Source organism: Rana temporaria (assembly GCF_905171775.1).
Source record: "Rana temporaria chromosome 4 unlocalized genomic scaffold, aRanTem1.1 chr4a, whole genome shotgun sequence".
Taxonomy (NCBI): Eukaryota; Metazoa; Chordata; class Amphibia; order Anura; family Ranidae; genus Rana; species Rana temporaria.
This window is the reverse complement of record NW_024404432.1, coordinates 4,113,008-4,128,195: the sequence shown is the minus strand read 5'-3', so window position 1 is coordinate 4,128,195 and position 15,188 is coordinate 4,113,008. Positions and strand designations below refer to the sequence as shown.

The window sequence follows — 15,188 nt, the reverse complement described above, 5'->3', positions numbered from 1 at the left end:
TCACCTCCTGGATGTCCCTCCTGTGCGTCTCCTCTAGCTTCAGGATCAAGGTTTCGATGTCGCTCCTCGTCGGCAAGGCCTGAAGTAGGGCCTTAATGACCGGGTCAAGGTTAGCCAGCTCCGGGGCCTGTAAGCCCGACATCTCTCCCTGGAGGGGGGCTTCCGTGGGTTCCTGGTTGAATAGGAACCAGTCTTCCGATCCACTGGGGCCCGGTAGTTGCGAGCGAGGGTCCTCTGCTTCACCACGTGGAGGGTCTCGTGCCTCTGGTAGGCCCGGATCTGGGGAGACGTCCTGTAGGACCTTGAAATACTTTGAGATTTCTCCAGTATTCTTCCCCGACGGGGTGCCCTTCGATGCTGCTCTGGTCCCGTATCTTTTATTGGGGTTCATGCCGGTTTCAAGGCGTTTTTTGGCTCAAAACTGGGGGATCAGGCCGGGAGCTCAGATGGTATGCAGCCTCACTCTGCCATGTCCAGACCACGCCCCCCATCTGAAGTCTTTTTGACCCCACATCTCATAGAAGAACAGTGTAAAAAAATTAAAATAAAAGGTAAAAAAAATGTAAGTGTACCCTGTCCCACTGAGCTTGCGTGCAGAAGCGAACGCATGCGTGAGTAGCGCCCGCATATGAAAACGGTGTTCAAAACACACAAGTGAGGTATCGCCACGATCATTAGAACAAAAGCAATAATTCTATCCCTAGACCTCCTCCATAACTCAAAGCATGCAACCTGTAAAAAGAAATTTAAGTCGCCTATGGAGTTTTTTAAGGGTAAAAGATTTTCGCCATTCCACGAGCGGGCGCAACATTGAATCGTGACATGTTGCGTATCAATTTACTCGGTGTAACATTATCTTTCACAATATAAAAAATAATGATGGGCTAATTTTAACATTGTCTTGTTTTTTCATTAAAAAAAAAAGGAAAATTTATATGAAATACTTACCGTAATTTTCCTTTCCTGATGGACTCCATGGCAGCCTACGTGTGGGTTAATCCCGCCTCTCATACCTCATAGGACCCTACTCCCATAAAGCTTTGCTTCTCCCAATAGACTGTGTTCTGTAATATAGCCTACTCCAGCAAAGGGGAGGGAACTCCTGCTGCCATGGAGTCCATCAGGAAAGGAAAATTACGGTAAGTATTTCATATAAATTTTCCTTTTTCCTGACAGACTCCATGACAGCCTACGTGTGGGAAATAACTAGCCATACACACCCGGGTGGGCAATTTGCTGGTTAAAGAAAAAGTTTTTAATTGACATTGTCAACAGATAGAACATGTAAACCAAAATTAACCGACGATAAGGAAGCCGGTTCTACGCAGTAGTGCGTCATAAATGTATTCAATGATGACCAAGAGGCCGCTCTGCAGATCACTTCCGGAGAAACGTGCCGGGCAGCCACCCACGACGTGGCCACGCTTCGAGTGAATGGGCGGTTACCGCTTCTGGGGGAGCCAAACCTTTCGCTTTATAAGCCCCTTGGATGGCCTGCACAATCCATGCTGCAATGGTTCTAGAGGAAGCACACATTCCCTTGTTCTTTCCGTGGAAGGAAACAAATAGATGATCGGATTGCCGAAAAGATGCTGTAGCTTCCAGATACTGTTTTAACACATTCCCAACATCCAAAGGATGAATATCAGAGTCCTCAGAAGAACGAAAGATGGGAAGGACGATCTCCTGGTTTTCATGGAAGACCGATGTAACTCTAGGTTTGTGACCTAGCATAGGAATCAAGACCACACGATCAGGGAAAAACGTAAGGAAAGGTTCCTTACACCCCAACGAGCCAATTTCTGAAACCCTCTTAGCTGAAGTCATGGCTACGAGAAAGACCACCTTAAGAGAAAGATCTTTAATCGACTGCTGATCTGAACTTTGAATGTTTGAGAAAAAGTCCAAAACCAGAGGAAGATCCCATTTGGAGAACCTTGGTTTTCTTAGAGGTCTCAGACGGATAGCTCCTCTGAAAAATTGTCTGACAAGAGTGTGAGTAGCCCAGGAAATCCCTGTGAATGCGGAGATAGCTGAAACTTGGACTCTTAATGAGCTAACGGATAGAGGTAGATCAAGACCCGTCTGAAGGAAGCCCAGAATGTCTTGAATTCTGGGATTACTAGGAGAACCATCCATAGAAGTATTGTAGTCTGAGAATTTTGACCATATTCTTTGGTAGATTCTGTTAGTGCTTGGTCTTCTAGTATTCAGTAGAGTGGAGATGGCTCCACTTGGGCATCCTAATGCTTCCAACCTTCCCCTTTCAAGAACCAGGCCATCAGATGTAGATGGGTTGGACATGGATGAGGAGTCGATCCTTGCAACAGGAGATCTGGTCTGGATGGGAGAGGAACTGGGTCCCGGAAGCTCAACTGACACAGCAATGGGAACCACGGCCTGTTGGGCCAGTATGGGACTATTGCCACTATCTTGACTTCCTCCCACCTGAGTCTCGATAGAAACTTGAGGATGACTGGAATTGGAGGGAAGGCATAAGCCCTGCGGAACCTCCACTGATCCGTTAGAGCATCCACCCCGAAGGCCTGGGGACAGCGGCATCTGGTGTAATACTTCTCCAGTTTGAAATTGCATGGGGATGCAAACAGATCCACTTCTGGTGAAAAATCCAGTGACAGGATCCAACTGAAAATCTCGCTGTGGAGAGACCATTCGTTGTTGTCGAGAGATGTTCTCGACAGGAAATCCGCCTGTAGATTCTGAGATCCGGGGAGATATACAGCTGTCAAATCCTTCAAGTGTGTCTGCGCCCAAGACATAATTGGATTCACCTCTTTCAGTAGAGACAGACTGCGAGTGCCACCCTGTCTCTTGATGTACGATACTGCTGATGGATTGTCCATCCTTAGGAGGACTGAAGATCCTTTTATCATGCTTGTAGGGAACAGAAGGCTGCGCGAAGTTCCAGCACATTGGATTCTATTTTCTGGGACGGAAAATCCCACTTCCCTTGGGCTACTTCCTTCAGGCAGAGAGCCCCCCAACCTGTGTTGCTGGCATCTGACGTGATCGTGATCCAAGACACAGGGGCTAGAGAATGGCAATTGAGGAGATTTTTCCTTAGAAGCCACCAAGAAAGACTTTCCCGCATGTGTGATGTTATCCGAATCATTTGGTCTTGTGATCTCGGATCCCACTGCTGAAGAAAACCCTTCTGGAAGGGCCGCATCTTCCACTGTGCCCATCTCACCATCGGAGTTGTGGAAACCATGGTGCCTATAATGTTGAGGCATTGTGAGGCTTTCAGAAAAGGAGACTCTAGAGCGCAACAGATCCTGTCGCGAACAACTGGGATTTTCTCCAGGGGCAATGAGATGGTACTTAGGGCTGTATTGAATTGGGCCCCGAGAAAGATCAAAGATTGTGTCGGTACTAGGTGACTCTTCTCCTTGTTTAGAAGCCAACCAAACTCGCCTGGTTGAACTGCTTGACGGATCGTGAGCAGCGACTCCATCTTGAATTTCTCCTTCTTGATAAAGGTGTTTAGATGTGTCAGGTCTATCACTGGTCTCCAGGAACCTGACTTTTTTTGGACCAGAAAAAGGGGTGAATACAACCCCTGGAACCTCTCGGCCGTTGGGACGTGTATAGCAGCACCTTGAGCCACAAGGGAGCTTGTGTATGACAGGAGGACTTGTCTTTTTTCTCTGAGCATGGCATTGTTGTATGAATGATTTGAAGAATAGGGGGATCTGTAAAAGTCCAGGAATGGCCTGTAGATACCGTCTTGACGGACCAGAAATCTTTTATTGAGGCTGCCCAGACATGCTTGAACTGGAAGAGACGAGCCCCGACTCTTTCCGTCTGGGCCGGCTCTACATCAAAAGGATTTAGGGGCGTCACGTCCACTAGAAGAAGGGCTCTTTGCCGGCTTCTGACCAGAGGGTTGGTTTCTTCTCCAATTCCTCCTGAAATCACGTCCAGGCCTGTACCGACGAGCCTCCCTTGCCCGATCTTGATCCTGCCTGGGAAAGAATTTCTTCTGTCCATACGGACGACGATCCTGGGGAAGGAACACTGACTTACCCCCTGTGGCTCGGGTGATGGCGTCATCTAATTTGTTCCCAAACAGGGAAGAACCCAAAAAGGGTATCTTGCACCATGCATGTTTAGAGGCAGGGTCAGCCACCCAAGGGCGTAGCCACAGGGCACGCTTGGTCGTAACGCGTAGGGATTGGCGTACACCTGGAGTGACGTAAGCCGGCACTGTGGACGCCGCTCGTTTTTAAAATTGCTGCACGTTTGTAGTTTTAGATGTAAGCACAGGTCTTTTCCTCTAATAAATTTTACCCTGGTTTACTGCACTTCACTATCGGAGGCTCCTCTCTGTTCTCTCTGTGACGGTATCGGTATGATATCCCCGTCAACGTTCCCTTCTTCCCATAACGAAAATCACCCCAATATTCCACGAGGAGGGATATCCCTGGAATCGCCCAGAAAGCCACACATGAGACCAGCTTACTGCTTGAACAACACAGACTTTAATGTTATAACACACAGCTTATATGTCATTTCCAAAACTGTTACAATGACAAATCTCCGCCCCCCTCACACTGGGGCTTCCATACAGATGAGTAGGTAGACACGACGGGGCCGATGCTGAAACACATTTTCTTTAGACAATGACATCAATGACGCTGAGCACTAGCTGTACTGAATACATCAACCAGACCGCTCGACCCCGCATATAGAGAGATAATTACCACAATGAAGCAATCAGAATAATTAACACAAGCCACTTAAACCCAGCTCTCCTTCACACAACACAATAGATCAATTAACCTTTAGAAATAGTGAGGGGACATTAGCACATCAATAACCTGGCTAGCAGGGAGCAGTAAACTGAGACATATAGGCAAATGTATCACAATGGCCCCCCTTTTGCTCCCTGCTCCGGCAAACCCGGTTGGACCTTCCCTGGTCCAGTAGGGTTGACGGGTTCAGAGCTATTAGTCAGAGGTTAACTCCGTTTGGCATGACTGACCTCCCTTGGCAACTGCTTCAGACTCAGGTATGTCACCGGGTCGTCAGATCACACGCCGGTCAGTCCCCAAGTCTTTGTGCGATTTGCAAGGTCACCAGAAGTCAGTGTGAAGACAGCGAATGGGTCTGTGCGCCGCCGTCTAGGTGTCCCGCTATGGGAGGGGGCAGGTTATGGCTCTGAAGTGACAATCCCAGGAGATTCATAAAAAGAAAAAGTTATATTTGTTGAAATGCTGTAGCACTGGTGCTCAGAGTCCGGGGGGGGGGGGGGAGGGGAATCAGAGCCCCATAAGGTCAGCCACCCCCTGCTCCCTCCGCAGCCGCCGGTTCTCCTCTTGGAGCTTCTCCAGCTCCATCTCCAGTTCATGCTGCTGTGACCTCAGGTGGTTGTTCTCCTCCTCCATGCGGCTTATGCACTCCTCCAGCTCTATGTACTCACGGATCAGCTCCTGCTTGCTCATGTCCTGCAGGCTCTCCACGTGGTCCTTCATCATCAGGAACTGGGTGGTGGTGTAAGGGGCCACCGGTGGGCCCTTGGCGAACATCTCGGCACGCATCTGGGACGCCCGCTGCGACTCCCTCTCCTCCAGTCGCTTCTTCTCCTCCCAGGTCAGCTTGTTATACGGCTTCCAGGACCTCTTCTTCTTGAAGGGTGGCCGGCGGTGCCTCTTTCTGCCCAGCTCCCTCCAGGGCCCCTCCGGCTCAGGGCTGTCGCCCATGACCAGCTGACAATGGTGTTCCCTGTTGTCCGTAATAACAGATTGTACCATGAGGGCTTCGTAAGGGGTGCCCAATGGTTCTTCCTGACCCAGCTCCTTTGGATCCCAAGCCGAGTCTACACAATGGGCTGCTGCTGGTGGGCGGTACCCAGGTTGAGACCAATTTGACCTGGTGTTGTCATTCATGGGGCAATTCTGCTTGAAGTGACCCAGCTGTTTGCACCGGAAGCAGCGTTGTTCGTTGCCCTCCTGGCGATGATAGCGAGGGCTAGATGTCACCGGTCTGTTAGGAGGTTGGTATCTAGCGGTTGGTGGGTGTGAGGGCACCGTTTGTGGTGGAGGTTGTTCCTGTGGTGTGACCTGGTTCGTCTTGCGAGTATCTGCATATTCATCCGCCAACTTCGCGGCCTCTGGTAGAGTCATGGGCCTGCGATCTCTCACCCAATCTTTGACGTCCGTCTGGATGTGATTGTAAAATTGCTCCAGGAGCATTAGTTGCAAAATGTCCTCTGCGGTGGTGGCCTGGCTGCTGTTAGCCCAGTTAGAGGCCGACAGGGACAATTGGCATGCCCATTCCGCATAAGAGTCTTTCGTGGTTTTGCGTGAGTCCCTGAACTTCTGTCGGTGGGACTCTGGGGTTACTGCATAACGAGCCAGGAGCACTTCTTTAACCCGGGCGTAGCTATGAATATCCTGAGCTGGCACGGTCCGGAAAGCATCAGAAGCTTTGCCTGACAGTTTGCCTGACAATATTGCAACCCACTCTCCTCTAGCTATTCGGTGCAGGTTACATTGTCGCTCAAAATCCGCCAGGAAGTTATCAATCTCACAGTCCTTTTCATCAAAAGCTTTAAAAGCGCTAAACGGAATCTTCCTTGCGTCTGCTGTGCTGTACTCACTGTTTGGAGAATGTGCGGCTGCTTGTTGGACTGCTGCCAGTTTTAACTGTAGTTCTGCGTCCCTTATTTGTTTATCCTTCTGTAGCTCTGCGTCTCTTATTTCTTTAGCCTTCTGTAGTTCTGCGTCCCTTATTTGTTTATCCTTCTGTAGTTCTGCGTCCCTTATTTGTTTAGCCTCCTGTAGCTCTGCGTCTCTTATTTGTTTATCCTCCTGTAGTTCTGCGTCTCTTATTTCTTTAGCCTCCTTCGCTAACAGGTCCATCACTTTCAGCACCACATCTGGCGTTGGGTTCGGGCCGAACCACGCTAGCTTCTCTCTCATTAGCTTGTTGGCTGGCGATTCCTCCTCCTGAATCACTGGTGTCTCCATCTCTTGTACTGCTGGCGTTGCTGCAATCCCGTCCTCCTGGTCTAGCTCCATTGATTCTGCTATGATGACCCGCTTGGTTTTGTTGCTAGCAATCCTTCCACGAACTTCCAGTAGTTCTTCCAGTGTCTGCTTGGAATCCGGGTGTGAAGGGGAATAGAAGGGAAAAATCCCACTGCTACCAACCAATTGTGACGGTATCGGTATGATATCCCCGTCAACGTTCCCTTCTTCCCATAACGAAAATCACCCCAATATTCCACGAGGAGGGATATCCCTGGAATCGCCCAGAAAGCCACACATGAGACCAGCTTACTGCTTGAACAACACAGACTTTAATGTTATAACACACAGCTTATATGTCATTTCCAAAACTGTTACAATGACAAATCTCCGCCCCCCTCACACTGGGGCTTCCATACAGATGAGTAGGTAGACACGACGGGGCCGATGCTGAAACACATTTTCTTTAGACAATGACATCAATGACGCTGAGCACTAGCTGTACTGAATACATCAACCAGACCGCTCGACCCCGCATATAGAGAGATAATTACCACAATGAAGCAATCAGAATAATTAACACAAGCCACTTAAACCCAGCTCTCCTTCACACAACACAATAGATCAATTAACCTTTAGAAATAGTGAGGGGACATTAGCACATCAATAACCTGGCTAGCAGGGAGCAGTAAACTGAGACATATAGGCAAATGTATCACAATGGCCCCCCTTTTGCTCCCTGCTCCGGCAAACCCGGTTGGACCTTCCCTGGTCCAGTAGGGTTGACGGGTTCAGAGCTATTAGTCAGAGGTTAACTCCGTTTGGCATGACTGACCTCCCTTGGCAACTGCTTCAGACTCAGGTATGTCACCGGGTCGTCAGATCACACGCCGGTCAGTCCCCAAGTCTTTGTGCGATTTGCAAGGTCACCAGAAGTCAGTGTGAAGACAGCGAATGGGTCTGTGCGCCGCCGTCTAGGTGTCCCGCTATGGGAGGGGGCAGGTTATGGCTCTGAAGTGACAATCCCAGGAGATTCATAAAAAGAAAAAGTTATATTTGTTGAAATGCTGTAGCACTGGTGCTCAGAGTCCGGGGGGGGGGGGGAGGGGAATCAGAGCCCCATAAGGTCAGCCACCCCCTGCTCCCTCCGCAGCCGCCGGTTCTCCTCTTGGAGCTTCTCCAGCTCCATCTCCAGTTCATGCTGCTGTGACCTCAGGTGGTTGTTCTCCTCCTCCATGCGGCTTATGCACTCCTCCAGCTCTATGTACTCACGGATCAGCTCCTGCTTGCTCATGTCCTGCAGGCTCTCCACGTGGTCCTTCATCATCAGGAACTGGGTGGTGGTGTAAGGGGCCACCGGTGGGCCCTTGGCGAACATCTCGGCACGCATCTGGGACGCCCGCTGCGACTCCCTCTCCTCCAGTCGCTTCTTCTCCTCCCAGGTCAGCTTGTTATACGGCTTCCAGGACCTCTTCTTCTTGAAGGGTGGCCGGCGGTGCCTCTTTCTGCCCAGCTCCCTCCAGGGCCCCTCCGGCTCAGGGCTGTCGCCCATGACCAGCTGACAATGGTGTTCCCTGTTGTCCGTAATAACAGATTGTACCATGAGGGCTTCGTAAGGGGTGCCCAATGGTTCTTCCTGACCCAGCTCCTTTGGATCCCAAGCCGAGTCTACACAATGGGCTGCTGCTGGTGGGCGGTACCCAGGTTGAGACCAATTTGACCTGGTGTTGTCATTCATGGGGCAATTCTGCTTGAAGTGACCCAGCTGTTTGCACCGGAAGCAGCGTTGTTCGTTGCCCTCCTGGCGATGATAGCGAGGGCTAGATGTCACCGGTCTGTTAGGAGGTTGGTATCTAGCGGTTGGTGGGTGTGAGGGCACCGTTTGTGGTGGAGGTTGTTCCTGTGGTGTGACCTGGTTCGTCTTGCGAGTATCTGCATATTCATCCGCCAACTTCGCGGCCTCTGGTAGAGTCATGGGCCTGCGATCTCTCACCCAATCTTTGACGTCCGTCTGGATGTGATTGTAAAATTGCTCCAGGAGCATTAGTTGCAAAATGTCCTCTGCGGTGGTGGCCTGGCTGCTGTTAGCCCAGTTAGAGGCCGACAGGGACAATTGGCATGCCCATTCCGCATAAGAGTCTTTCGTGGTTTTGCGTGAGTCCCTGAACTTCTGTCGGTGGGACTCTGGGGTTACTGCATAACGAGCCAGGAGCACTTCTTTAACCCGGGCGTAGCTATGAATATCCTGATCTGGCACGGTCCGGAAAGCATCAGAAGCTTTGCCTGACAGTTTGCCTGACAATATTGCAACCCACTCTCCTCTAGCTATTCGGTGCAGGTTACATTGTCGCTCAAAATCCGCCAGGAAGTTATCAATCTCACAGTCCTTTTCATCAAAAGCTTTAAAAGCGCTAAACGGAATCTTCCTTGCGTCTGCTGTGCTGTACTCACTGTTTGGAGAATGTGCGGCTGCTTGTTGGACTGCTGCCAGTTTTAACTGTAGTTCTGCGTCCCTTATTTGTTTATCCTTCTGTAGCTCTGCGTCTCTTATTTCTTTAGCCTTCTGTAGTTCTGCGTCCCTTATTTGTTTATCCTTCTGTAGTTCTGCGTCCCTTATTTGTTTAGCCTCCTGTAGCTCTGCGTCTCTTATTTGTTTATCCTCCTGTAGTTCTGCGTCTCTTATTTCTTTAGCCTCCTTCGCTAACAGGTCCATCACTTTCAGCACCACATCTGGCGTTGGGTTCGGGCCGAACCACGCTAGCTTCTCTCTCATTAGCTTGTTGGCTGGCGATTCCTCCTCCTGAATCACTGGTGTCTCCATCTCTTGTACTGCTGGCGTTGCTGCAATCCCGTCCTCCTGGTCTAGCTCCATTGATTCTGCTATGATGACCCGCTTGGTTTTGTTGCTAGCAATCCTTCCACGAACTTCCAGTAGTTCTTCCAGTGTCTGCTTGGAATCCGGGTGTGAAGGGGAATAGAAGGGAAAAATCCCACTGCTACCAACCAATTGTGACGGTATCGGTATGATATCCCCGTCAACGTTCCCTTCTTCCCATAACGAAAATCACCCCAATATTCCACGAGGAGGGATATCCCTGGAATCGCCCAGAAAGCCACACATGAGACCAGCTTACTGCTTGAACAACACAGACTTTAATGTTATAACACACACAGCTTATATGTCATTTCCAAAACTGTTACAATGACAAATCTCCGCCCCCCTCACACTGGGGCTTCCATACAGATGAGTAGGTAGACACGACGGGGCCGATGCTGAAACACATTTTCTTTAGACAATGACATCAATGACGCTGAGCACTAGCTGTACTGAATACATCAACCAGACCGCTCGACCCCGCATATAGAGAGATAATTACCACAATGAAGCAATCAGAATAATTAACACAAGCCACTTAAACCCAGCTCTCCTTCACACAACACAATAGATCAATTAACCTTTAGAAATAGTGAGGGGACATTAGCACATCAATAACCTGGCTAGCAGGGAGCAGTAAACTGAGACATATAGGCAAATGTATCACACTCTCTTATTTACATTTTGGGCTGAGTACTGTATGGATCTGTGAAAGAGACGCGGTGCCAGCTCAAGGGGTGGACGGACAGGAATTATCCATAGAGGACTGCAACTGTGTGAGAGATTGAATGCTCATTTATATCTGCCTGGAGGTAAGAGGCTTGTGAGCCTAGTGAAGGATATGATCCATCACCTGCTTGTCATTATCTAAATACTGGATTCAGCATTATTTAGCATATCATCTGGCAGCTCTCATCCTTTTAATATATAACTTGAGGACTTTATTTTGCTTTTTTGCACACCATTCATTTAACCATTTTTTGGTTCTTAGTTTGGACTTCTTATTGCACTTCTATTTTGATGCACTATTTGAGTGTGACAAGCTCTCTTATATTACTTTATTGCATGGACTACTTATTCCAATATTTATTCACACTTTTTTATTGTGGTTTATTTTTTGTGTGTCACAGCGTTGTGAGATACGTTGCGCAGAATCACTCTCACTATTTGATTTCTGTTTTGTGTATGGTAAACACTGCTAGGTTTTGCTGCACTGTATATATTTTGTTGAGGTTATTGAAGATTAAGGATCTATATTAGCGCAGAAGCACTTGTCACTTTATGTCTTCAGAGACACAAGATAATACAGAGCCCATTTCACCTGTCCGGGCCTCCATTGCTTTTGACAAGGCTGGTTTACAAGCCATGCCGGCTGTAATGTAAATGCGTTTTAAGTCAGTGTCTATTTTCCTCTCTAGTCCATCCTTAAAGGAAACGGTGTCTTCCAAAGGGAGAGTGACGTGTTTCACCAGTCTCATCAAAGCCGCATCAACTAGAGGAGCTGACTCTAAATGTCTCACCTCTTCACTTTTGAATGGGTACAGCTTCGCTATCTTGGATAGTAAAGAATTTTTCATGTCTGTACCGGACCATTCATCCGTAATTACATCTCCTAGCTCACCAAGGAGGGGAAAATTTGGACGGTCCTTTTTAAGCTGGCTGAAGTACTTCCTTTGTTTGGAAGGTGCTTCTACTGGATCTTCCCACTTTAGAGCGTCCTTGACTGCTTTTACCAAAGTTGGAACCAGGGAAAAGTCAAAACCTGCAGCATAATTGACACATTCCATTTCACTGTCTGAAGACACACTTGGGGAGCGGTTAACTCGAGAGGGCCCTGCAACTTCAGGGTCATCCTGCACCAGGACTGGAGATGGTTCAACAGGAGGAACAACCGCTTGGACGGAATCAGAGCCGTTCAAAGATTCCTGGACCACTCTTCTGACCAGGGCTTCCACCTGCTGGTCTTCACCCCCTCTTTCCCTTACAGCACGGGAATAACATGGCTCACAGAGGGATTTTCCTTCTGGGACCTGGGCTCTACATCCCCAACAGGAATTCCTTCCAGAGTGACTGGAATGGTGGTGAGAGTGGTGACCAGACGAGGATCTAGAACCTTCTCTATAATGTTTAGATGAAGATCTAGAGCTTCTAGATTTTGATTGATGTTTTTGTGATTGAGTTTCAATATTATCTTCACGTACTATTTTTTGAGAAATAGACCTAGAGGGACTGGAAACAAAAAAAAAAAGACAAAAAGGTATATATATATTTTTTTTTTAAATAGCCAAAAATCCAATAGAAAACAGGTAGAGGGAAAATAATTCCATCCTACCTGCAGCGTAAGGTTTGGCCACAGGGGGGCGGTGACACATCCATGAGAATGAGAACCAGCACCATGAGAAGGCAATGAGAACCAGCACAAATATAAATCAACACAAAGGCAGTGAACCAGCACTGTCTCTTACCTTTAGGACAGACGAATAGCACCTAGTATACACTGCTCCCGGATTGTGCCACCAAATAGCTGTATCTGACAGCTATTTAAACTTGCTGCCACGCGATGACGTCACCGCGCTCGGACGTGCGTGTCACGCGCTTGCGCAGTGTCCGGCGTTACCCCCGCAGGCCTTGCGCGCATGCGCGATCGCAACCAACTGGACGGGACCGCACGTGCGCAACCAAGCCTCGTTCGGGGAACGAGACCAGCGCACGCGCAACACCATCCGAAGGCGGCGAGGCCAGAACGCAATGCGCTCCAGCGGCCATAGCTACATCCTAATGACAGACAACATACACCAACCGGCTGCCTTGTAAGTAAGTAAAAAATGTACGTTAACACCACGGAGTCCCGCGATCCTGCCTGGAGCAAGGGCCACCGCTGCCCATAGTGTAGACTGGGTCACTTAGAAAAAACGAGGCCTCCTGCTAATAGCCAGGATGTATGGCCGATTTCTACCGCTTACCTGCCAATGGCAGGTTAGTAAGCATCATAAATATACTGCAGACGTCCATCTTGCTAATAGCCAAGATTTAATGGACTTACAAACATGACAGAGAAACTCTGTATAACTACCAGGACTTTCGGACCGAGGGACATACTTCTTTCCAGGTAAAAAAACAACCTAGGTCCTAGGAGGAGGACAAAAAATTAACACAGTCTATTTGGAGAAGCAAAGCTTTATGGGAGTAGGGTCCTATGAGGTATGAGAGGCGGGATTAACCCACACGTAGGCTGCCATGGAGTCTGTCAGGAAAGTGAATTTTTCCCACAAAAAGTGTGTTTGTAAGACTGCTGCGCAAATACGGTGTGACAAAAAGTATTACAACAGCCACCATTTTATTCTCTAGGGTGTTAGGAAAAATATATAATGTTTGGGGGTTTTAAGTAATTTTCTAACAAAAAAATGATTTTAACTATTAAACAACACGTTTGAAAAATAGGCCCGGTCCTTAAGTGGTTAAAGAAGCAGTTATTTTAATGATGCTTAAAGTGAAATAATAAAAATGTATAATTCCTTTAAATATAGTACCTGGGGGGTCAATATATAGAACATGCTGCAGCACAATTTTATTTCTAAAGAAAAAAAAACAAGTTTAAAATGACTCACAGTTGCAACGGCACCCAGCTATTTAAAAGAAAAAATGGCATGGAGCTTCCCCCTGGTCCATACCAGGCCCTTATCTGAACATGCAGCCTGGCACGCCAGGAAAGGGGGGGAACAAGTGAGCGGGGTGGCTCTGCGGGTGGGAGATTTATCAGAATCTGGAAGCTCCCTTTAAGAAGGGGGCCCCCAGATCCCGACCCCCTATGTGAATAAGTATGGGGTACATTGTGACGTCACTGACCCAGCATGCACTGTGACAAGGGGGCAGTGCCACCAGGTGACAGCATCAGGTAGACCCATCCTTACCTATATAAGAACTGTCAAACAGCAAGCCAGCCATTCGGCGGTTTGCCTTACATGGCGGGCGTATTTCTTTTTGTTCAGATTGGCAGTGTTGTGATTGACGATGGATCTACATAGGGGGCCATTGGTTTTATTTTTCATTTTTTGATAAAGGAATTGTCAAAAACTGTGCAAATTTGGGTGTTCCCTGAACAGGGCAAACAGCCAATGTTCGGCCCGAACTCATGCTCGGGCTGAACCGCTAACCCAACACTATGTACAATGAATGCAAAAAATCTGCCAGTGTGCCAAAAACATTAATTTGTAGATTCTCTCTAATAATTCAGTTCTTAATATAATATAATACAATTTATACCATTTCTATGTGCGTTTATTTTGTCTCTGCAGACTCCAATTATGTCGCCTGACTTCTTTGTGCTGTGAAGATCTCCAATCTGTTCTTATCACAAACCAATCTCTCCAAATACTGGATTTATCAGGAAATCAGCTCCAGGACTCAGGAATAAAACTTCTGTGTGATGGACTCAAAGATCCTAAATGTACCCTGCAGGAAATGAGGTGAGAATTATTCTACATTTTATACTCCAGGATAGGGATGAGCCGAATACCCCCCAGTTCGGTTAGCACCAGAACATGCGAACAGGCAAAAAATTAGTTTGAACACACGAACATTGTTAAAGTCTATGGGACACGAAATGAAAAATAAAAAGTGCTAATTTGAAAGGTTAATATGCAAAAAAGTTTTAAAAACTGATGTTTTTTCGGGAGAGCGGATTTTAATAATGCTTAAAGTGAAACAATAAAAGTGAAATATTCCTTTAAATTTCATACCTGGGGGGTGTCTATAGTATGCCTGTAAAGTAGCTCATGTTTCCCGTGTTTAGAACTGTCCCTGCACAAAATGACATTTCTGAAGGAAAAAAGTCATTCAAAACTACTCGTGGCTATTAATGAATTGTCAATAAAAAGAAGGAGTTGCGCTATAAACACCTTATAGATGGTGATATCTATAAGTAAATTACTAAATAAAGTCACATGAGTGTATAGACCCGTGTAAATATGGTGTAAAAACAATAAATGTCCAATAAGTAAGGAAAAAATAGTCCAAATTCCGTGATTTATGATGCTAAGGTGTAAGCTGGGATAGATGAATATCCAAAGTTCAGGCTGACCCTTACCGGAATTAAAGTTCCTAACGGATCAAGTTGGGCAATAAGTAGTGCAGCACAGCAACCAAGGAAAAGAGAAGGACCAAAATAGTGCAAAACCATATGACAAAACATAAAACACTCAGACTTGCTCCCAGTGAACACTTGACAGACAGCGTGAAGTAAGGTGAGGGACCACCACCACAGAGACACACTGACCCTTACCAGAGCCCTGTGATCCTCAAGGGATCAGTTAAGCATGTAA

At 47.6% G+C, this 15,188-nt stretch overlaps 1 protein-coding gene across 1 annotated transcript in view; it reads left to right on the top strand.

The window, feature by feature from the left end:
- Positions 1–15,188, top strand: part of LOC120921724 (NACHT, LRR and PYD domains-containing protein 14-like) — a 483,121-nt gene that overhangs the window by 354,613 nt on the left and 113,320 nt on the right. Inside the window, exon 9 of the mRNA XM_040334262.1 lies at positions 14,163–14,333. Coding sequence (XP_040190196.1) covers positions 14,163–14,333 — 171 coding nt within the window. The remainder of the gene's footprint in view (positions 1–14,162; positions 14,334–15,188) is intronic.